This window comes from Coenobita brevimanus, chromosome 31 (genome assembly GCF_032717465.1).
Source record: "Coenobita brevimanus isolate Jiangsu-jjx chromosome 31, ASM3271746v2, whole genome shotgun sequence".
Lineage (NCBI taxonomy): Eukaryota > Metazoa > Arthropoda > Malacostraca > Decapoda > Coenobitidae > Coenobita > Coenobita brevimanus.
Window position 1 is genome coordinate 727,501 of NC_136984.1, and position 23,720 is coordinate 751,220.

General features: G+C 45.0%; 1 protein-coding gene across 1 annotated transcript in view; it reads left to right on the forward strand.

The window, feature by feature from the left end:
• Positions 1–23,720, forward strand: part of mv (lysosomal-trafficking regulator mauve) — a 105,406-nt gene that overhangs the window by 70,284 nt on the left and 11,402 nt on the right. The window contains exons 33-49 of the mRNA XM_080269058.1: positions 694–903; positions 1,372–1,567; positions 3,133–3,268; positions 6,041–6,207; positions 7,144–7,263; positions 8,759–8,958; positions 9,819–9,959; positions 10,876–11,000; positions 13,040–13,261; positions 13,780–13,892; positions 14,925–15,148; positions 16,655–16,816; positions 17,534–17,618; positions 18,256–18,403; positions 19,978–20,044; positions 21,716–21,848; positions 23,576–23,716. Of these exons, the coding sequence (XP_080125184.1) occupies positions 694–903; positions 1,372–1,567; positions 3,133–3,268; positions 6,041–6,207; positions 7,144–7,263; positions 8,759–8,958; positions 9,819–9,959; positions 10,876–11,000; positions 13,040–13,261; positions 13,780–13,892; positions 14,925–15,148; positions 16,655–16,816; positions 17,534–17,618; positions 18,256–18,403; positions 19,978–20,044; positions 21,716–21,848; positions 23,576–23,716 (2,590 nt within the window). The remainder of the gene's footprint in view (positions 1–693; positions 904–1,371; positions 1,568–3,132; positions 3,269–6,040; positions 6,208–7,143; positions 7,264–8,758; positions 8,959–9,818; positions 9,960–10,875; positions 11,001–13,039; positions 13,262–13,779; positions 13,893–14,924; positions 15,149–16,654; positions 16,817–17,533; positions 17,619–18,255; positions 18,404–19,977; positions 20,045–21,715; positions 21,849–23,575; positions 23,717–23,720) is intronic.

Consider the following 23,720-nt stretch of genomic DNA (forward strand, 5'->3'; position numbering starts at 1 on the left):
TAAGTGATTTATTTTGCTTATTACACCCCTGTTCCTAAGTGATTTATTTTGCTTATTACTCCTGTCCTAAGTGATTTATATTGCTTATTACACCTGTCCTAAGTGATTTATTTTGCTTATTACACCTGTCCTAAGTGATTTATATTGCTTATTACACCTTACTCTCCTCTTCTGTATTACGTAAATCATTCCAGTGTCACCATACTCTGCATAATCTATCTATCTCTGTATTGCCAGACACCTTAATCCCATAAGGGGTGGCCACAAACAAATCGCCTCCTTGTCGCCTTGTTCCCTGCCATTTCACTGCCCTGCTCCCAGCTCACACCCCCCTCTCTCATATACCTCTCCACTCCATCCCTCCATCTCATCCTTGGCCTCCCCTTCCCTCCCTCCATCTCATCCTTGGCCTCCCCTTCCCTCCCTCCATCTCATCCTTGGCCTCCCCTTCCCTCCCTCCATCTCATCCTTGGCCTCCCCTTCCCTCTCCCCCCCTCAACCTCGCCTACATACACTCTCCTCGTCAGTCTCTCACTCACTCTGCACAAGTAGCATACAAAAGGATATTAACCAGCCATAGCCAGAAATAAACAGCTGAGGAAGAGGTGTTAGGGAGCTTCCATAACCAGCAATACAAGCCTAGTTCACCCTATTAACCTGTTCTATTTAACATCGTTCTCCTTCCCCGTACAGAACACAGATCTGATTGTTCCGCTGATACAAAAGGCGTACATGGTGGACGCGCTGGTGTGTACGTTACGAGCGGCGTTGCACACGGAGGGGATCGGTGTAAGCGACGTGACGGGGGAGAGCGAGAGTGAGGTCCTGGTGGCCGACATAACTGAGATATTGTCATGGGTTATCAATTGTCTCGTTGCTTCACCTCAACACAAGAACTTCATGGTGAGTGAGAGAGGGAGAGAGAGAGAAAGAGAGAAGGGGGGAGAGAGAGAGAGATTGAGAGAGAGAGAGTGAGTTATATTCAAAATGTTCAGTTGCCTCATTGCATCACCTCAACGCAAGAACTTCATGGTGAGTGAGAGAGGGAGAGAGAGAGAGAGAAGGGGGGAGAGTGAGTGAAAGAGGGGGAGAGAGAGAGAGAAAGAAGGAGGGAGAGAGTGAGGGAGAGATGGAGAGTGAGTGAGAGTTATATTCAAAGTGGGTTATCAGTTGCCTCATTGCATCACCTCAACGCAAGAACATGATGAGTGAGAGAGAGAGAGAGGGAGAGAAAGAAGGAGGGAGAGAGGTAGAGAGATGGAGAGTGAGAGAGAGAGAGAAATCCAGATAGTGATGATGATGACAGTGAATTTGATGATAATAATAATAACAATAATAATAATAATAATAAACCTCATCTTTTTGCCGTAGTTGAGTCTAGAGGTGCTACATCAGGTGAACCTAGTGGTGCGTAGTGAGGCGGCGGTGTGTGGTGGCCAGGCAGGGTGCGTTGGCCACCTCCAGGGGACAGAGGCCGCCCTGCTACAGGTGGCCCTATCACGCACCCAGGCCACGGCATCAACGCACCAACACACCCTCACACACGAACCACACGCCGCTTTGAAGTGTGAGTGTGAGAGTGTTTTATTTGTTTATGGAGATTGTTTTTTAGTCTGGTACATGGCATTCTTTTCCGTAATTAATTTGTTTTCCCTATGTAAAAACACACACACACACACACACACATGTATGTATGATGAAAATGGTTTAAGACACAGGACAGTACGAGCTTGACTCATTCCTGTAAAGATACAATTAGGTAAGAACACACACACACAGTGGTAACGTTCTCGCTTGCCAACTGGTGGACGGGAGTTCTCGCCTCGCTCAGGTTGCGAAAAGTTTCACTGACGAAGTGGGTGGTTACTGTCCCCCTAGAGCAAGGGGACGGGTGTGTGCGTGTGTGAAGGTCACAGCCTTGCCCTTAGATCGGACTATATGAGCTCTCAGCTTCCTTCCGGGAGGGTAAAAAGCTGACGATCACGACCATCAAGTGATCCTGACCGACCCGGTGAATTACACACACACACACACACACACACACACACACACACACAAAGCCAGCAGTTTATTGTGTACTTTGTTCAAGACATGATAAAGCACATATACACTACACTCCCCCAACTCACTGTAATTTCCTCCTGAACTCATGCTGTGAGTTGGAAAAACGTGAGTTAAAAAAAAACGCACACCTTATGGGGAGAAATACGTTTGATTCTGCCATGGTGTTAGGTAGGCTGGTATAACATTAACCCTTCTAACACCACTTAACACCAACATCCTGTCTCAGGTGTATGTAAGGCATATCTTATAATGATCTATCTATCTATAGCCCGACGCCCTAATCCCGCAAAGGGTGGCCACAGACAAAACGCCTCCAAGTCGCTCTGCCACCCACCATTTGACTATAATGATAATAAACAATATTAAAAGACATTTCATATCCTTGTATGATAATGAAGAATACTGAAAAGCATTTACGTAAATCCAACTGATGACAATGCTAATGTTGACGAGAGACAGGTAGCGGTTTTGGCACACTAGCCTAGTTGCAGTACAGGCCACTAGGTGTACGTGGCGTGGGTGGAGAAAGCACTGTTCTGATTGGCTGCACGATCACAAGGACTGTGTGCTTAAACATGATTGGCTTCCAGTCACGAGTTGCGGCTACAATGCCACGAGTTAAGCATCTCTTCAGAAATAAACCATTTTGAGTGGAAAAACACGAGAGGTATATGAGAGACGGGGGTGTGAGTTGGGAGCAGGGCAGTGAAATGGCGGGGGACAGGGCGACTTGGAGGCGATTTGTTTGTGGCCACCCCAAACGGGATTGAGGCGTCTGGCAATAGATAGATAGATAGATACAGCATTTTCTGTGAGTCTGGTGATAATGGTGACTTAGATAAGGACACCGCGTTAGATAATTCGTGAGTTAGATGTCCGTGAGTTATGCGAGTGCACTGTGTTAGGGAATCATTTTGTGGTGCATGGAAATGATTACTGGAACACAAATATGACATGAAATATTTTACTATGAATGATGCAGTTGGCCTTGGAAATCTGAAGTGGTTAATGTTTATCTGTTGTTTATCTATCGTGGGTAATGTTTATCTATCGTCCACCATCTACCAGTAAAATCGATGAGCGTCTCCGGATCCACCAGCCTACACAACCTCAAGCTGCTCTCACCCTCGGGGGGACGGGACGACTCAGACTCCGGCCTCGGCTCTGTCCTGGCCAACTACACGTCCATCCCATTCACCAAGAGGTTAGTTAAGCTATGTTGATAAGGCACTGGGTATAGGGGAATTTTTTTTATTACTTGTAGTAGGTGGGGGCCCTCACCATCCACTCGCCCACTGTAGTGCTGCTCTCAGGTGTCTGCCCTTGCCTCTCCTCCATCCTTCTTTCCTTCCATCCTCTTCTGTCTTTCTTTCCTTCATTCTTTCCTCTTCCTTCTGCCTACGGGTGACTTTACACTCCTCTTCTGTCTTTCTTTCCTTCATTCTTTCCTCGTCCTTCTGCCTGTGGGTGACTCTACACTCCCTCTTCTGTCTTTCTTTCCTTCATTCTTTCCTCTTCCTTCTGCCTGTGGGTGACTCTACACTGAGTGACAAGCCAAATAGTTTCCTGTACACCAGGAAACCATTTACTACGCTGAGTGGTAACCATATAACCAAATTATGGCGCCTGGTGGTTTAGTGGGTAATTAAGGCGCTCCAATCGGATTGAGCCGGTGCAGGTTTATATCCAAGGGATGGTTGGGGTTTATTGCTCATGTAATGCCACTCGGGGATGAGTGAGGCTGGTAACTCTCATCTTAAATGTCAGGACCAACTTGCCTAGCCCCGGGCTCCTACGCTTCTTATGGGGCAACGTAGGATTGGATGATGGATGGATGAATTATTATTATTATTAATGTTAGTGGTAGTAGTAGTAGTCTTTGTTGGTTATTCATTTTATTTTAATTAGTAGTAGTAGTCTGTGTTTTTGTTTTTCATGTTTTTATTATTACCATCATCATCATCAGCACCACCACCACCACCACCACCACCACCACCACCACCTCCTCCTCCTCCTCCTCCTCCTCCTCCTCCTCCTCCTCCTCCTCCTCCTCCTCCTCCACCACCACCTCCACCAATTACAGTAATCCCTCCACTTTCCGATGTAATAGAGCCAAAGGCATGTCCGGAAAGTGGTCCCGTCTGGAAAGTGGTCCTCTGAGTGCTGGACTGGTACTTATGGACCCTAACCCAGCCTAACTTTGAAAGCCACCTAAATAACTCCCTACCGGACATACATAGTACTTATTTAAACCTTTTTAAGACCCTATTCACACCAGTAATGGACATAAAGCATGAAATAAATGAAAAGGAACCAAAGAATGAGGAATTAGAAGTCTGTCTCTCCATCTCCTGCTAGACACCACAATCCCGCAAAAGGTGGCCATTTGACACTGAGTTAGTTGTTTTACAGGGAGGGGCATGAACCCTTCACCAACCCACTTGCTGACACGTAGGGAGCACGTATGGTTTGGTTATATGGTTACCACCCAGCGTTGTAAATGGTTTCCTGGCTTACAGGAAACCATTAGGCTTGTCACTCAATGTAAAGCCACCTGTAAAGGAAAGAAAAGCAATAAGAAGTGACAGGAAAGATGGGAGAAATAGGAAGAGAATTAGAAGTGAGTATGGAAGTTACTTAGGCCTAGCAGCATACACAGTACTGTACTTTACTTACAGCACGTCTGTGGCCGCCTCAAACTCTCTAAGGCTCTTATAGCGGTGAAAATGCTCTTGAAGCACATACAGTAATCCAGTGTTGCGCTACACTTAATTCTTTGCACTGTGAGTTATAATTGTTCAACACTGCACATTCTTCGTAGCTGAACCACACCTGTTTCAACCGCCATTCCAACCGCCACTTTGACCTTCACACTCACCCCATAGTTAATCCTTTGCACTCTAAATTCTAATTTTATAACACTGCACAACACTGTATATTCCCACGTGGTCTAGTGGCATGGTACTGCGGTTTATTCACCGTTTATTCACAAAAAATGAGCATTGATTACGATGGACGTCTTCCCTGAACAAAGATTAGGCAGTAACTGGGAACAGGGTTGCCAGATCTGAACTCGGCCACATTACCAAACTCCTCAATTTTCATTACCAAATTCTTAAAGGAAGCATTTATTCTTCACTAATTATATATCTATCTATCTATCTATTGCCAGACACCATAATCCCGCAAAGGGTGGCCATTTGACACTGAGTTAGTTGTTTTACAGGGAGGGGCACCAACCCTCCACCAACCCACTTGTTGACACGTAGGGAGCACGTATGGTTTGATTATATGGTTACCACCCAGCGTTGTAAATGGTTTCTTGGCTTACAGGAAACCACTTGGCTTGTCACTCAATGTAAAGCCACCTGTAAAGGAAAGAAAAGCAATAAGAAGTGACAGGAAAGATGGGAGAAATAGGAAGAGAGGAGGACAGGCACAGAAAAAGAATGATAAAAGCTAAGGAAGTAGGCTACAAGTGGAAATACATGTAATCACTCTCCCTATAACAACAGAATGTCGATTTTCACACACTGTAGAGTAGCAGATTAATCAGAGAGAGCAGACAATCCACCATCTCCATCCTGTGTATCCTCATACATGTGAAAAATCCGTTTGGTAATGCATTATTCTGATTCATTACCAAACGAATTTTTCATTACCAAACTGGCCCACATTTGGTAATGAAAAATACCAAATGGCAACCCTGACAGGGGAGGGGGGAGGAAGGAAGGGGTGAAGGGGCCATGGTGTAAGCAGCTGTTTGGCGCCGCGCAGCAATTCCAAATTACGATTGGGAAGAAATTCGGATTTGGGGGGGATTTATTTCTCTTTTTGGCCATTTTTGGGTTCCGAAGGTCCAGGCCCACGGTGGCCGGTAAGTGGGAATGTCCGGAAAGTGTGCCTCCGGAAAGTACAGGGATTACTGTATTATCAGGCCAGGTATAGCTTCTTAACACCTTTCCCTCTCCTCCAGCCTTCACAACATCTCTGATCACCTGTTCCATGGTGGTTCGTCCTCTCGTCCATCGTCCCCACACTCGGAGGGGGGACGGCGGGACGAGAAGGTCTTGGCCCACTCGGAACTCGTCTATCGCTTCAAAATACTCGTCCAGAAAGCCACGGATTTTCTCTTTATGTCAGGTACGTCTGTCTGTCTGTCTCTCTCTCTCAGGTGTGTTATGTCATTAATTAGCTGTAAACACCTTATGATGATGATGATGATAGTGGTGATGTTGATGGTTATGATGATGATGATAGTGGTGATGTTGATGGTTATGATGATGATGATAGTGATGATGTTGATGGTTATGATGATGATGATGGTGATGAGAGTGATGATGTTGATGGTTATGATGATGATGATGATGATAGTGGTGATGTTGATGGTTATGATGATGATGATGACGATGGTTATGATGATGATGATAGTGATGATGTTGATGGTTATGATGATGATGATAGTGGTGATGATGATGATGGTAGTAGTAATAGTTATGATGATGATGATAGTGATGATGATGCCAGTGACACTATTGATGATGTGAATGATGAAGATGGTGGTGGTGATGATGATAGTGATGATGATGCCAGTGAAAGTATTGATGATGCAAATAATGGTGATGATGATAGTGATGACGATGAAGATGATAGTGATAATGAGAGTGATGATGATGCCAGTGACGGTATTGATGATGTGAATGATGATGATGATGATGATGATAATGGTGACTGTGATGATGATGATGTTGATGATGATGATGGTGGTGATGATGATGATAGTGAAGATGATGATGGGGATAATGATGATGATGATAATTATGTTGATGGTTATGATGATGATGATGATAGTGATGAGAATGATGATGATGATGCTAGTGATGATGATGATGATGATGATGCTAGTGATGATAGAGGTGATGTTGATGGTTATGATGATGATGATGTTAGTGATGAGAATGATGATGATAGTGATGATAATGATTGTGATGATGATGGTAGTGATGATGATGACGATGATGATGATGAGAATAGTGATGATGATGGTGGTAGTGATGATAGTGATGATATTCGTTGCAGCGTGGTCATCGGTGGAGTCAATGGCCAGTACGGTCGTGTTGCCTGGGGCCGCAGAGAACTTCTGTGTCTTTCTCCTCGAGTTGTTGTTGTCGGCTGCGGCTGCCGTCACTCAGCGCAAAGGTACAGCGGCCCTAACACCTGTTCCTTAGTGATTTATTTTGAGGAAGCTCCCAAACACCTATTCCTGAGAGATTTATTTTGCTTATTACACCGTACTGTCCTATTCTATCACCCTAACACCTGTTCCTTAGTGATTTATTTTGAGGAAGCTCCCAAACACCTATTCCTGAGAGATTTATTTTGCTTATTACACCGTACTGTCCTATTCTATCACCCTAACACCTGTTCCTTAGTGATTTATTTTGAGAAAGCTCCCAAACACCTATTCCTGAGAGATTTATTTTGCTTATTACACCGTACTGTCCTAGTCTGTTGCCCCAACACCTGTTCCTTAGTGATTTATTTTGAGGAAGCTCCCAAACACCTATTCCTGAGAGATTTATTTTGCTTATTACACCGTACTGTCCTATTCTATTGCCCCAACACCTGTTCCTTAGTGGTTTATTTAAGAAATCTCCCTAACACCCCATCCTTAGTGGCTTATTTAAGGAATCTCCCTAACACCTCATCCTTAGTGGTTTATTTAAGGAAGCCCCCTAACACCTTTACGTGAGTGATTTATTTGCTTATTACACCTTACTGTCCTATCGCCCTAACTCCTCTTCCTTAGTGATTTGGTTAAGGAAGCTTCCTAACACCTTTTCCTGGGTGATTTATTTTGCTTATTACATCTTACTGTTCTCTTCTGTGTTACATAAATCCTTCCACTCCCTAACACCTCTTCCTTAGTGATTTATTTTTGGATATGGCTGGTTAATATCCTTTTGTATGTTATTTATGCAGAGTATGGTGACATTGGAAGGATTTATGTAACACAGCAGAGGACAGTAAGGTGTAATAAGCAAAATAAATCACTTAGGAAATTGTGTTAGGGAGCTTCCTTAACTGACAAAAATACCAGTTTGTATGTGATCCCTGCTTTTCAAAATAAAGTTCCCTAACACCTTTTCTTGGACAATTTATTTTTGTACATTATTTATGCGAAGTATGACTATTGGAAGAATGTATATAACACAGAATAGGACAGTAAGGTGTAACAAGCAAAATAAATCACTTAGGAAAAGGCATTAGGGAGCTTCCTTAACTGACGAGAATACAGGCTGTTCAAAATACACCCCCTAACACCTCTTCCTTAGTGATTTATTTTATGTAACACAGAAGAGGACAGTAAGATGTAATAAGCAGAATGAATAACTTAGGAAAAGGTAATAGGGAGCATCCTTAAATAAATCACTAACGAAGAGCTGTTAGGGAGATTCCTAAAATAAATCACTTAGGAAAAGGTAATAGGGAGCACCCTTAAATAAATCACTAACGAAGAGCTGTTAGGGAGATTCCTAAAATAAATCACTTAGGAAAAGGTAATAGGGAGCATCCTTAAATAAATCACTAACGAAGAGCTGTTAGGGAGATTCCTTAAATAAATCACTTAGGAAAAGGCATTAGGTAGCTTCCTCAACCAAAATGAGTACTATTCCATTTATCTCCACACCAGGCGTCAACAGTGAGCGTTGTGGGTGGGAGCGCATGGTGTGGGGCTGCCAGGATATCCTCCGCATGCACCTCAGTCACCTCCTTGTGCTGGCCACGTCCCCGCGCACACACATCAACACGCGCGCTCGTGCCGCACACACCCTGGCCGCACACCCACGCTCACATGCCATCGTGTCCTATGCGTCAAAGGCCAACTCACAGGTCAGTATTGTACGATTATGGTGATGATGTGGGTCTGTCTATCTATCTGTCTCTCTGTCTCTCTATCTATCTGTCTCTCTGTCTCTTTATCTATCTGTCTATCTGTCTCTCTGTCTATCTATCTATCTGTCTGTCTCTCTGTCTATCTATCCATCTATCTGTCTCTCTATCTATCTATCTGTCTGTCTATCTATCTCTGTCTCTGTCTATCTATCTCTCTGTCTGTCTATCTATCTGTCACTCTGTCTATCTATCTGTCTGTCTGTCTGTCTATCTATCTATCTGTCTGTCTATCTGTCTATCTGTCTCTCTGTCTATCTATCTATCTACATTTCTGTGAGTTTGTTTGTCTATATTTATCCTTCTATCTATCTGTTGCCAGACGCCATAATCCTGTGTGGGGTGGTTGTTTGTCTTTGAGTTAGTTGTTTTACAGGGAGGGGCACTAACCCTCCACCAACCCACTTGTTGACACGTAGGGAACACGTATGGGTTGGTTATATGGTTACCACCCAGCGTTGTAAATGGTTTCTTGGCTTACAGGAAACCATTTGGCTTGTCACTCAATGTAAAGGCACCTGAAAAGGAATGAAGAGTAATAAAAAGTGACAGGAAAGATGGGAGAAATAGGAAGAGAGGAGGACAGACACAGGAAGAGAATGATAAAGGTGAAGGAAGAAGTAGGCAGCACTACAGCAAGTGAGTGGATGATGATGAGAAATAGGAAGAGAGGAGGACAGACACAGAAGAAGAATGATGAAGGTGAAGGAAGATAATTTATATGATGTATGGAATGAGCATTAAAAAAAAGAGAGAGAGAGAGAGAATTTAAAAAAAAATCACTGTTTCTCTTCCCCCAGCTGCTGTACAAAGTTGGCATCTTCGTCCATGAGCTGCGGTACCAGAACGAAGGCCGGCTCGAGTCCAGCGAATTGAGGGCGTGTGAGGGAGTGTTGCACCTGCTGGAGGAGGCCGGCGTGCAGGTCCTGCCACCCCCGGAGGTATGGGGACGGCTATTTGTGTTAGTTTGGGCCTAGTGTTGTTAGTATTACGTTTATTATTATCGTTATCTTTTATCATTATTGTTATCCTGTTTATCGTTATCATCACACTGAGGTGGTTTGGCCATGTGGAGAGGATGGAGGGTGAAAGACTGATGTAGAGAGTGTATGTGAGTGAGATGGAGAGGGGAAGAGGGAGGGGGAGGCCAAGGATGAGATGGAGGGATGGGGTGGAGAGGTATATGAGAGAGGGGTGTGTGAGTTGGGAGCAGGGCAGTGAAATGGCGGGGGACGGGGCGACTTGGAGGCGATTTGTTTGTGGCCACCCCAAACGGGATTGAGGCGTCTGGCAATAGATAGATAGATAGTTTCCACTTTACGTAGCATAGGAAAACGGATTTTTTTTCCACTACATCGAGCATTCCGCTAAATTGCTCTCTGTTAAATCAAGCATGTACTGTACTCTAGACATTCTTAGGGTGTAAACTTGGTAGGTAGATAGCCATCAGTATACACTAGGCATCCTTGGGGTGTAAGGAGACATTTCAGTGCTTTCGGATTTAAGTACCCTCGCTTATACCTAGCCAACAAAGGCGTTTTACTGGTAATGTACTGTATTCATGGCGCACGACTCTGAGGTTGTCATTATCGTACCCTGGCAACCTACCGTTCAAAAGTGCGTCTGATTTTATATCATATTACTGTATACACGAATATTATTATACACGAACATATCTTGCACGAATCACATGCGTCTCATGTTATTCTCGAAATCAGACGCACTTTTGAATGGTAGGTTGCCAGAGCACGATAATAACAACCTCAGAGTCACACGCCATGACTATAACTGTAGAGCTTAGCAGAATGTATTGGTGTGGTAGCCAGTCAATTCAACGCCTAGTGTGTTTTTCCACAGCTGTACCCACCCCAGGGAGCGATGAGGGAGTGGAGTGTGGTGGGGGAGGAGCGGCGGCTGTGGCAGGAGGAGAGCGCCAAGATTGCCGTCCTGGTGGTGGAGAGGTGCACCAAACAGGACAAGAGGTTCGTTTATGCGTATGGTAACTTCTTTTACTTGCTTTTTTAGTGGTGACCATCATCCACTCACTTGATGTAGTGCTTGATGTCCTCCTTCATATTTATCATTCTACCTCTGTGTCTGCCCTCGTCTCTTCCTATTTCTCACCATCATCCACTCACTAGATGTAGTGCTTGATGTCTTCCTTCACATTTATCAGTCTGTCTCTGTGCCAGCCCTCGTCTCGTCTTATTTCTCACAGGACAAGAGGTTTGTTTATGCGTATGGGAACCGTTTTTATTTTCCTTGCTCTTAAGGTAGTGGTGATCACATATACCTATCCAATAGAGCCAGTCCAAACACTCACATTAACCCATGGATTTTGGGCTAAATTCTGTTCCTGCCTCATCTCAATAAGGAAAAAAACAATAAACAAAAAAATAGCTTTACTACCAACTTAATATCTCAGAAATTCTAGCAGTTCGGGAAATGAATTAAGGACCATATTACTCACCAACTCCTCTTCTTGCTTATGAAAGTATCCCCAGATCTGTAGGTCACTGTGTTTTATCTATCTATCTATTGCCAGACGCCATAATCCCGTACGGGGTGGCCATTTGACTCTGAGTTATTTGTTTTACAGGGAGGGGCACTAACCCTCCACCAACCCACTTGACACGTAGGGAGCACGTAAAGTTGATGAGTAATAATGTGAGGAGCAGGACTGATTTTTGCCACAATAAACAGGATGTGTTCGTGTGTCTGCCAGCAGCTTTGACTTTGGTGCCAGTGTGATAACTTCTCCACTACTATATAAACAGGACACAGTGGGAGCCAAGGCGCACCTATAGCACCATCACTGAGTCCTTTCCTAGTATCCTTGGGCAGAGGCTTGGCGGGGGTGGATGAGGCAGAAGTCCATGTGAGGCAGGAATGAAATCAGACAAGAAGGGTTAGGAAAAGATTGTTACACGCCAGGCAGAGTCACAGAGACGACTGAGGTATGGTTGGGCCGGCTGGTGGCAGTTTCCCCCGAGCTTTTGGTGATGAGATAAAATGGCGGCCACTTCAAACTGTGCCAGGAAAACATGTGCAGTTCCTACCAACACCCAGCGCCACCACACCACTAATTTCTTGACAGTTCCAACCAACACCCAGCAGTTAGGGGTTAAGAAGGGGTGCCAAATCTCGGGTCATGCGCTTCTTTGCACAAAATTCATCCAGTCAGCTCGATCTCTTGTCATAGTCTCACCAGCTTCCAAACCTCTCTTCCTCACACACTCATCCACCATATCCCTCCACCTTCCCCTTGGCCTACCTCGCCTCCTCCCTCCTTCAAATTCGCTCAGATATACCTTTTTCACCACTCTATTGTTATCCATTCTCTCCACATGACCATACCATCTCAGTACACTCTCTTATTTATTATTATTACTGTTATTATTATTATTATTATTATTATTATTAGTTGGGTCTGGTTAGTACTTGGATGGGCGACCACCTGGGAACACCAGATGCTGTTGGCATCCCTACGTGTCAAGTGGGGTTGGTGGAGGATTAGTGCCCCTCCCTGTAAAACAATTAACTCTAAGCCCTTGGCCACCCCGTTTGGGATACATGGCGTCTGGCAATGAATGAATGAATGATTATTATACTATAGTCGTGGCGCACGACTCTGAGGTTGTCATTATCGTACCCTGGCAACCTACCATTCAAAAGTGCGTCCAATTGCGTGTCATATTATACACGAATCATATTATTATACACGAATATATTGTACACGAATATTATTATACACGAACACATTATACATGAATCACATGCGTCTCATACATGAAATCAGATGTACTTTTGAATGGTAGGTTGCGGGTACGATAATAACCACCTCAGAGTCGTGCGCCATGATGATAGTTTAGAAGTATTTGTAGCTCTTTCTCTCTCTCACACACACACAAACACACACACACACACACACACACACACACACACACACACACACACACACACACACACACACACACACACACACACTGAGGTTTCACAGTATTATCAACTACCCCCCTAGGCTGCTCACCAAGAACGTGGGTATGTTTGAATCGGTGGCCCAGGAGTGCAGCCGTTTGACGCGTTTGGTAGTGGACCGTCAAAACGTGGAGCGCAAGGCTGTGTTGAGCGGCATTAAGCGCTCACAGTGTCGCCGTGTGCGTCTCACCCACCGATGGAGGGACCTGGTGCGCACGCTTACACATGAGCGCGCTACATGGAACTCACCACAGTCTTACCCAAGGCTAGTAGTTGTGGTTGTTTGTATGAGTAGTAGTGGTGGTGGTGGTGGTGGTGGTAGCAGTTGTAGTTGTAGTAGTATAAATGTTAGTTGTAGTAGTGGTGGTGGTGGTGGTAGCAGTTGTAGTTGTACTAGTATAAATGTTAGTTGTAGTAGTGGTGGTGGTGGTGGTGGTGGTAGTATCAGTAGTAGTGGTGATGATAGTAGTAATAATAGTAGCAGTGATGGTGATAGTAGTGGTGATGAATGTGGTTTTAGTACTAGTAGTGGTGATGCTAGTAGCAGTAGTAGTAGTAGTAGTAGTGGTAATAGTGATGGTAGTAGTAGTAGTAGTTTTAATAGTGATGGTAGTAGTGGAAGTGGTGATGGTAGTAGTGGAAGTGGTGATGGTAGTAGTGGTAGTACCGTAAACCATGTGTGTTGTGTTGTGTTAATTTATATTCAAGATTAATATTCATAATTGGATGTGCATATAATGGTGTTCAAAATTGGTAATCAGGTTTGTATTAAATTGTGTGCAGGTCTTGGGAATTGGATCCGACGGAAGGACCGATGAGGGTGCGGCGGAGGCTGACTCGAGGCCGACTGAACATCACCCAGCGCTACCTTATGCCGGAGTACACACACAAGATAGGTGGGTGGTGGACAGGCCAAATTGAGCTTTAGGAGAAGGACACTGAGGTGGCTTGGCCATGTGGAGAGGATGGAGAGTGAGAGACTGACAAGGAGAGCGTGTGTGAGTGAGGTGCATGTGGAGTTACATGGAGAGACAGACTGACAAATGTGGTGTGGATGTGGATGTGATAGGAAGCGTTAGGAGAAACACACTGAGGTGGTTTGGCCATGTGGAGAGGATGGAGAGTGAGAGACTGACAAGGAGAGCGTGTGTGAGTGAGGTGGAGGGGGGGAGAGTGAAGGGGAGGCCAAGGATGAGATGCAGGGATGGAGTAGAGAGGTATATGAGAGAGGGGGGGGGGTGAGTTTGGGAGATGGCAGTGATATGGCAGGGGACAGGGTGACATGGAGGTGATTTGTTTGTGGCCACCCCTCAAGGGATTAAGGCATCTGGCTATAGATAGATAAATGAGTGGCTGTGTGTGGCCTTGTTCCTGGATGTACACCACAGTTGCAGCAGTGATGGTGATGATGCTGGAGATGGTGGTGGTGATGGTGATGATAATGATGATGGTGGTGGTCGTGGTGATGACGATGGTAATGATAGTAATGATGATGGTGGTGATGATAACAGCAGTGGTGGTGGTGATGATAATGACGATGATGGTGGTGGTGGTGGTGATGACGATGGTAATGATGATGGTGGTGACGATAACAGCAGTAGTGATGGTGATGATAATGACGATGATGGTGGTGGTGATGATGACGATGGTAATGACTAATGATGATAGTGGTGGTGATAATGATGATGATAATAATTAATAATAATAATAATAATAATGATAATTTCTTCCCTTCAGAGGTGGAGCAGCGGATGGGGCCCCTCGAATGATGATAGTGGTGGTGGTGATAATAATAATAATAATAATAATAATGATAATTTCTTCCCTTCAGAGGTGGAGCAGCGGATGGGGCCCCTCGAATGATGATAGTGGTGGTGATAATAATAATAATAATAATAATAATAATAATGATAATTTCTTCCCTTCAGAGGTGGAGCAGCGGATGGGGCCCCTGGAGTCTGTGCTGAAGGAGGGGTCAGAGGCGGAATCGGCCATGGCGGTGATGATCGAGAGACTCAACGTGTCGGAGAGAATCATACACATGAGCGGCGCGTGTGTGGTGTCACCTGGGAGGGAGCAGCATGGAGAGGTCCTGGTCAGCCTCACTGCCATGTATTTCGTGGGGGAGCAGCTCACTGTCGATATGAACCAGGTAATGTAGTAGTTGTGGTTGTAGTGGTGCATGTGTGGTAGTGGTATTAGTGGGGCGTGTGTGGTAGTTGTGGTAGTGGTGCATGTGTGGTGTGGTGAGGTCCTGGTCAGCCTCACTGCGATGTATTTTGTGGGGGAGCAGCTCACTGTCGATATGAACCAGGTAATGTAGTGATTGTGGTTGTGGTGGTAGTGGTGCGTGTGTGGTAGTGGTATTAGTGGGGCGTGTGTGGTAGTTGTGGTAGTGGTGCGTGTGTGGTTGTGGTAGTGGTGCGTGTGTGGTAGTTGTGGTAGTGGTGCGTGTGTGGTAGTTGTGGTAGTGGTGCGTGTGTGGTGTGGAGAGGTCCTGGTCATCCTCACTGTGATGTATTTTGTGGGGGAGCAGTATTGGATTTTGAAAGGGATGGATGGATGGATAAATGAATGGATGGATGGATGGATGGATGGATGATGGATGGATGGATGGATGGATGGATGGATGAATGAATGGATGGATGGATAGATGAATGGGTGAATGGATGGTTGAATTGATGGATGGATGGGTGAATGGATGGTTGAATGGATGGATGGATGGGTGAATGGATGGTTGATTTGATGGATGGATGGATGGATGGGTGAATGGATGGTTGAATGGATGGATGGTTGATTTGATGGATGAATGGATGAATGAATGGATGGGTACTTATAACGCCACTCAGGGGGTAGTGAGGCTGGTCAACTTTGCCTATAATCCGAGGACCGAGCAGACCAGCCTTTGGCCCCTTCGGTCCTGTTTATGCGTGATAAACTGGGATTGGATGATGTTGATGTGAGAGCCTAGCCCAGGGCCCCTACACTCCTGATGTGGCAAAAAAGATTGGATGGATAGATGGATGGATGGATGGATAGATGAATTGAAGGATTTAAGAATGGCTGGATGGATGGTTGAATGGATGGATAGATAGATGGATAGATGGATGGTTGAATGGACAGATAGATGAATGGATGGATGGATAGATGGATGGTTGAATGGATGGATGGATAGATAGATAGATGGATGGATGAAAATGAATGGATGGATGGATGGATGGATGGATAGATGAATGAATGAATGGATGGATGGATAGATGAATGAATGGATGGATGGATAGATGAATGAATGGATGGATGAATGAATGGATGGATGGATGGATAAATGAATGAATGGATGGATAGATGAATGAATGAATGGATGGATAGATGAATGAATGAATGGGTAGATGGATGGATGGTTGAATGAATGAAGGAATGGATGGATAGATGAATGAATGGATGGATGGTTGAATGAATGAAGGAATGGATGGATAGATGAATGAATGGATGGATGGGTGAATGGATAGATAGATGTATGGATGGATAGATAGATGGATAGATGAATTGATAGATAGATAGATAGATGAATTTTTAGCTGCAGTAACTCCCACTGTTTTCCTTCCTCTCAAACATCCGCTAAACAATCACAAACTCAATCGGTAATCCGTTTGTGCAGAGTGGCAGCACAAACGAGGTGGTGTCGGTAACCTGGCCGCTGGATACCGTCTGTGAGGTCCATCTGCGCCGTTACCAGCTGCAGGACCGCGCACTGGAGCTCTTTCTCACCGGGGGACAGTCCGTTCTGCTCGCCTTTACCGACACGCATCGTAGGAACCAGGTACAGACTCAAAGATCGGGTTTTTGGAGTATTTGGAGGAGGTATACACACACACACACACACACACACACACACACACACCACACACACACACACACACACACCAACAGAACCAGGTAGAGACTCAAAGATCGGGTTTTTGAAGTAGTTGGAGGTGCTATATTTACACGCATACATGGACACACACACACACACACACACACATACAGAGAGAGAGGGAGGGAAGGAAGGAAGGAAGGAGGGAGGGAGAGTGAGAGGGAGAGGCAAAAAGGATCATAGCCAATCTTCCTCTCCGATCTTTCCTTCTTCTCCATAGGTCATCGGTGTATTAAGTATGAGAGAGAAAGAGGGAGGGAGGGAGAGAAATAGGGAAGGGAGGAGGGAGGGAGGGAGAGAAATAGGGAAGGGAGGAGGGAGGGAGGGAGGGAGAGAAATAGGAAAGGGAGGAGGGAGGGAGAGAAAGAGGGAAGGGGGGAAAGCAAGAGGAATAGTTAATCTTCCTTTCTGATCTTTCCTTCGTCTCCACAGGTCATCAGTGTGTTAAGTATGAGAGAGAGAGGGAGGGAGGGAGGGAGAAAAATAGGGAAAGGGGGAGGGAGAGAGAGAGGGAGGGAGGGAGAAAAATAGGGAAAGGGGGAGGGAGAGAGAGGGAGGGAGGGAGGGAGAGGCAACAGGACTAGCCAATCTTCCTTTCCGATCTTTGCTTTTTCTTCACAGGTCATCAGCGTGTTAAGTATGTCCGAAATGCCGAGCCTAAACAACAAGACATCGCTGCCGGAGGTGACCCAGCAGTGGAGGGAAGGTCAGTGCTCCCTAACACCTTTTCTTGATTGATTTATTCTGCTTTATACATTACTAGTTTGCTTATACATCACTGTCATTCCCTCCATACACTTCTTCCTAAACAGTTTACCGTTCTTCATAGTTAAAGAAGCTCCCTAACACCTTTTCTTAATTGATTTAGTTTGCTTTTTATACAGCACTATCATTTTTTCCCTAACACTTCATTCTAAACAATTTATCATTCTTCTCAGTTAAGGAAGCTCCCTAACACCTTTTCTTGATTGATTTATTCTGCTTTGTAAATTACTATCATTCTCGTCAGTCAAGGAAGCTCAGTAACACCATTTCATGATTGATTTATTCTGCTTATTATTCATTGCTGTCATTCTCGTCAGTTAAGGAAGCTCCGTAACACCTTTTCCTCATTGATTTATTCTGCTTTATACATTACTATCATTCTTGTCAGTTAAGGAAGCTCCCTAACACCTTTTCTTGAATAATTTAGTTTGCTTTATATACATCTCTCTCTCTCTCTCTCTCTCTCTCTCTCTCTCTCTCTCTCTCACTTTCTCTCTCTCTCTCTCTCTCTCTCTCTCTCTCACTTTCTCTCTCTCACTTTCTCTCTCTCTCTCACTTTCTTTTTATCTCCCCTACAGGTCACATCACCAACTTTGACTACCTAACACAGCTTAACAAGTTGGCAGGTCGTTCGTTCAATGACCTTATGCAGTACCCGGTCTTCCCCTTCATCCTCTCCAACTACACTGCGGACATCCTCAGTCTCCATGACCCCACCAATTTCAGGTCAGTTCTATGCACCATCATCCACTCACTTGATGTAGCACGGCCTTCTTTTGCCTTCACCGTTATCATTCTTTTTTCTGTGTCTGTCCTCCTCTCTTCCTATTCACCTTTATCATTCTTTTTCTGTGTCTGTCCTCCTCTCTTCCAGTTTCTCACCATCATCCACTCACTTGATGTAGTGCTGCCTACTTCTTCCTTAGCCTTTATCATTCTTTTTCTGTGTCTGTCCTCCTCTCTTCCTATTTCTCACCATCATTCCTGTCACTTTTTATTACTCTTCTTTCCTTTTCAGGTGGCTTTACATTGAGTGACAAGCCTAATGATTTCCTGTAAGCCAAGAAACCATTTACAACGCTGGGTGGTAACCATATAACCAACCCATACGTGTTCCCTACGTGTCAACAAGTGGGTTGGTGGAGGGTTAGTGCCCCTCCCTGTAAAACAACTAACTCAGAGTCAAATGGCCACCCCTTACTGGATTATGGCGTCTGGATATGGACAGATAGTTAGAAGTTCAAGCACTAGTTATGTCCCACTGTCATTATTGTAGTGTGACCTCAGGGATTATGGCATCTGACTATAGATAAATAGACAGTTAGATAGATAGATAGACAGATGGATATTCTCCTAAAGGTGGAGGTGGAGTGGAATGCCTTGGAGGTGGAGTGGAATGCAATTGTATGGTGGCACTGATGTAACAAAGCATTTCCACGTGGAGAGGATGGAGGGTGAAAGACTGACAGAGAGAGTGTATGTGAGTGAGGTGGAGGGGGGAAGAGGGAGGGGGAGGCTGAGGATGAGATGGAGGGATGGGGTGGAGAGGTATATGAGAGAGGGGGGTTGAAGTTGGGAACAGGGCAGTGAAATGGCGGGGGACAGGGCGACTTGGAGGCGATTTGTTTGTGGCCACCCCAAACGGGATTGAGGCGTCTGGCAATAGATAGATAGATAGATTTCCTTATATAACAGAGCAAGTCCTAATATAACAGCAGTTCCTAATATAACAGAATAACAGAGCAATTCCACTGCCTGGTTATACAAATGTGCCTCAACTTCCTCCCTATCCCCCAAAAGGATGATGGTGGGCTGCAGTAGGAGGGCGTCTTCAGCCTGCAGTGCACTGGGTTCACCTTTCCCTTTCCAGAATACAGATGATGATGATGATTTGATGATAGTGATAAGATTTATGGAGATGATGATGATGGCAGTGATTGATGATGGTGACGACAAAGATGGTGATGATAGTAATGATGATAATATGATAAGTGATGGTGAAAACAATTGAGAGACTGACAAGGAGAGTGTATGTGAGTGAGGTGGAGGGGAAGAGAGGGAGGGAGAAGCCAAGGGTGAGATGGAGGGATGGAGTGGAGAGGTATATGACAGAGGGGGCGGTGAGTTGGGAGCAGGGCAGTGAAATGGCGGGGGACAGGACAACATGGAGGCGATTTGCTTGTGGCCACCCCGTACGGGATTAAGGCGTCTGGCAATAGATAGATGGATAGAATAATAATAATAATAATAATAATAATAGTAGTAGTACACGATTCTGAACTACCGGTACATCTTTCCAGGAACCTCAAGAAGCCAATAGCTGTACAACATCCCCACAAGGAACAACACTACATCAACAACTATGAGGTGAGTGTGTGTGTGTGTGTGTGTGTGTGTGTGTGTGTGTGTGTGTGTGTCTGTGTCTGTCTGTGTCTGTTTGTCTGTCTGTCTGTCTGTGTCTGTTTGTCTGTCTGTCTGTCTGTCTTACTGTCTGTCTGTCTGTCTTTCTGTCTGTCTGTGTATGTGTGTGTGTGTGTGTGTGTGTGTGTGTGTGTGTGTGTCTTTCTCTACATGTGTGTGTGTGTGTGTGTGTGTGTGTGTCTCTCTGTCTCTACCTGTGTGTGTTTGTGTGTGTGTGTGAGTGTGTGTCTGTCTCTGTCTCTGTCTCTACCTGTGTGTGTGTGTGTGTGTGTGTGTGTGTGTGTGTGTGTGTTTGTGTGTGTGTGTTATTCCAGTATTCTTTTCAGTTAAGGAAGCTCCCAAACACCTTTTCCTTAGTGACTTATTTTTTATTACACCTTACTCTTCTCGTCTGTGTTACATAAATCCTTCCAATATCACCATACTCTGCATAAATAACATACAAAAGGATATTAACCATCTGTATCCAAAAATAAATCACTAAGGAGGATGTGTTGGGAGCCCATCAGGTATAGAAGCTCCCTAACACCTCTTCCTTAGTGATTTATTTTTGGATATGGCTGGTTAATATCCTTTTGTATGTTATTTATGCAGAGTATGGCGATAGTGGAAGGATTTATGTAACACAGAAGAGGAGAGTAAGGTGTAATAAGCAGAATAAATCACTTAGGAAAAGGTGTTAGGGAGCTTCCATAATTGACAAGAGGCCTTTGTATCTTCACTATTTTATTCTAATTGGATATGTGGTAGAGGATGAGAGACTGACAAGGAGAGTGAGTGAGGTGGACAACTGAGGGAAGGAGTGAAGAGGATGGAGAATGAGAGACTGACTAGAAGAGTGTATATGAGTGAAATGGAGGGGGAGGCCGAGGATGAGATGGGGTGGATAGTGGTGATATTGATCTATCTCTGTCTATCTATCGTCAGACGCCTTAATCCCGTACGGGGTGGCCACAAACAGATCGCCTCCACATCGCCCTGTCCCCCGCCATTTCACTGCCCTGCTCCCAACTCACACCCTCCTCTCTCATATACCTCTCCACCCCATCCCTCCATCTCATCCTCAGCCTCCCCCTCCCTCTTCCCCCCTCCACCTCACTCACATACACTCTCCATGTCAGTCTTTCACTCTCCATCCTCTCCACATGGCCAAACCACCTCAGTGTGTTTCTCCTAACGCTTCCTATCACATCCACATCCACACCACAACGCTCCTTCACTTCCTCATTTGTCAGTCTGTCTCTCCATGTAACTCCACATCCACCTCACGCACATACACTCTCCTTGTCAGTCTCTCACCCTCCATCCTCTCCACACGGCCAAACCACCTCAGTGTGTTTCTCCTAACGCTTCCTATCACATCCGCATCCACACCACAACGCTCCTTCACTTCCTCATTTGTCAGTCTGTCTCTCCATGTAACTCCACATCCACCTCACGCACATACACTCTCCTTGTCAGTCTTTCACCCTCCATTCTCTCCACACGGCCATATTCATGATTATGGTAATATTGACAGTAATGATAGTGATAATAACAATGATAAAATCTGTTTTCTATGCGTACAGATATTAATAATAATAATAATGATAACAATGGCATTCTCTACACGTACAGATCACGTCTCAGATTAGCCACGACGCCAGTGACGGCCCCTACCACTACGGCTCCCACTACAGCAACTCCGGGATTGTACTACACTTTATGGTGCGGCTCCCTCCCTTCACACAGCTGTTCCTACGATACCAAGGTGAGAGGTGATCGGATCGGATCTTTACTATACTCCTTTTACTCTAACTTGGCCTAAAATTACCATCTCTCCATCTTGAATGCTGAGTTGTAACAATAGATTAACACTAGAATATGGTGCTAGTCACGAAGAAGTGCTATACTCTTTTTACTCTAACTTGGCCTAAAATTGCCATCTCTCCATCTTGAATGCTGAGTTGTAACAATAAACACTAGAATATGATGCTAGTCACAAAGAAGTGCTATACTCTTTTTACTCTAACTTGGCCTAAAATTGCTATCTCTCCATACCAAATTCCGAGTTATAGAAAGAGGTCAGTGATAGAAGATGATGGTATGCTCTTTTCAGTTTAATTTGGCTTAATATTATCTTCTCTATATATTGAATGCTGAGTTGTATCATATTCATAAAGGCTTCAGCATGTTTGCGTGTGTCAGCCTTGATCACCTAATGGCTGCTCTTCGTGCTGCTCAATCTCTGGCAGCCTCCCTATTCAGTCCCTTATCCCTGAGGTCACACTTTATAACCTCATCCCAGGTCTTTTTCGGTCTGCCTCTCTCAACCCTACCCCTGACATTCACACTTCTCACCTTCCACACCCAGTTGTCATCCCCTATCCTCTCCACATGTCCAAACCATCTCAATCTACCCCTCCTTATCACAACACCAATACACTCCAGTCCCATCCTTCCTCCCAAACCATCTCAGTCTACCTCTCCTCATCACAACACCAATACACTCCAGTCCCATCCTTCCTCCCAAACCATCTCAGTCTACCTCTCCTCATCACAACACCAATACACTCCAGTCCCATCCTTCCTCCCAAACCATCTCAATCTACCCCTCCTCATCACAACACCAATACACTCCAGTCCCATCCTACCTCTCAACTCTTCCATCGTAAACCCATCCCCCCCAGGCCTCACACTCAGGGATGCACTGCACATCCACCTAATCATTGTCATTTCTGTACGTTTGAGCCTGTGAATATCCTCTTCCTTTACTGCCCAGGTCTCACTACCATACAGCATTTCAGTATGATTCGATGACAGTATTAATAATCTATCTGTCTTTGTCCAGACGCCATAATCCCATAAGGGGTGGCCATTTGTCTTTGAGTTACTGGTTTTACAGGGAGGGGCACTAACCCTACGCCAACCCACTTGTTGACACGTAGGGAACACATATGGTTTGGTTATATGGTTACCACCCAGCGTTGTAAATGGTTTCCTGGCTTACAGGAAACCATTATGCTTGTCACTCAATGTAAAGCCACCTGTAAAGGAAAGAAAAGCAATAAGAAGTGACAGGAAAGATGGGAGAAATAGGAAGAGAGGAGGACAGGCACAGAAAAAGAATGATAAAGGTGAAGGAAGAAGTAGGCAGCACTACATCAAGTGAGTGGATGATGGTGAGAAACAGGAAGAGAGGAGGACAGACACAGAAAAAGAATGATAAAGGTGAAGGAAGAAGTAGGCAGCACTACATCAAGTGAGTGGATGATGGTCACTGCCACCTACCACCAATAATAATAGAGGGGGATGGAGTGGAGAGGTATATGAGAGAGGGGTGTGTGAGCTGGGAGCAGGGCAGTGAAATGGTGGGGGACAGGGTGACATGGAGGCAGTTCGTTTGTGGCCACCCCTTACGGGATTAAGGCATCTGGCAATAGATAGATAAATAGATAGATAGATATACTGTACATTCCTCTTCTCTCTCTCCCATAGATGGCAATTTTGACATCCCAGATCGCACCTTCCACGCCATACAGACAACGTGGCGTCTGGCTTCGAGTGACTCAACCACTGACTTCAAAGAGCTAATCCCGGAGTTCTTCTTCCTCCCGGAGATCTTCTTGAATTCGGAAGGTCA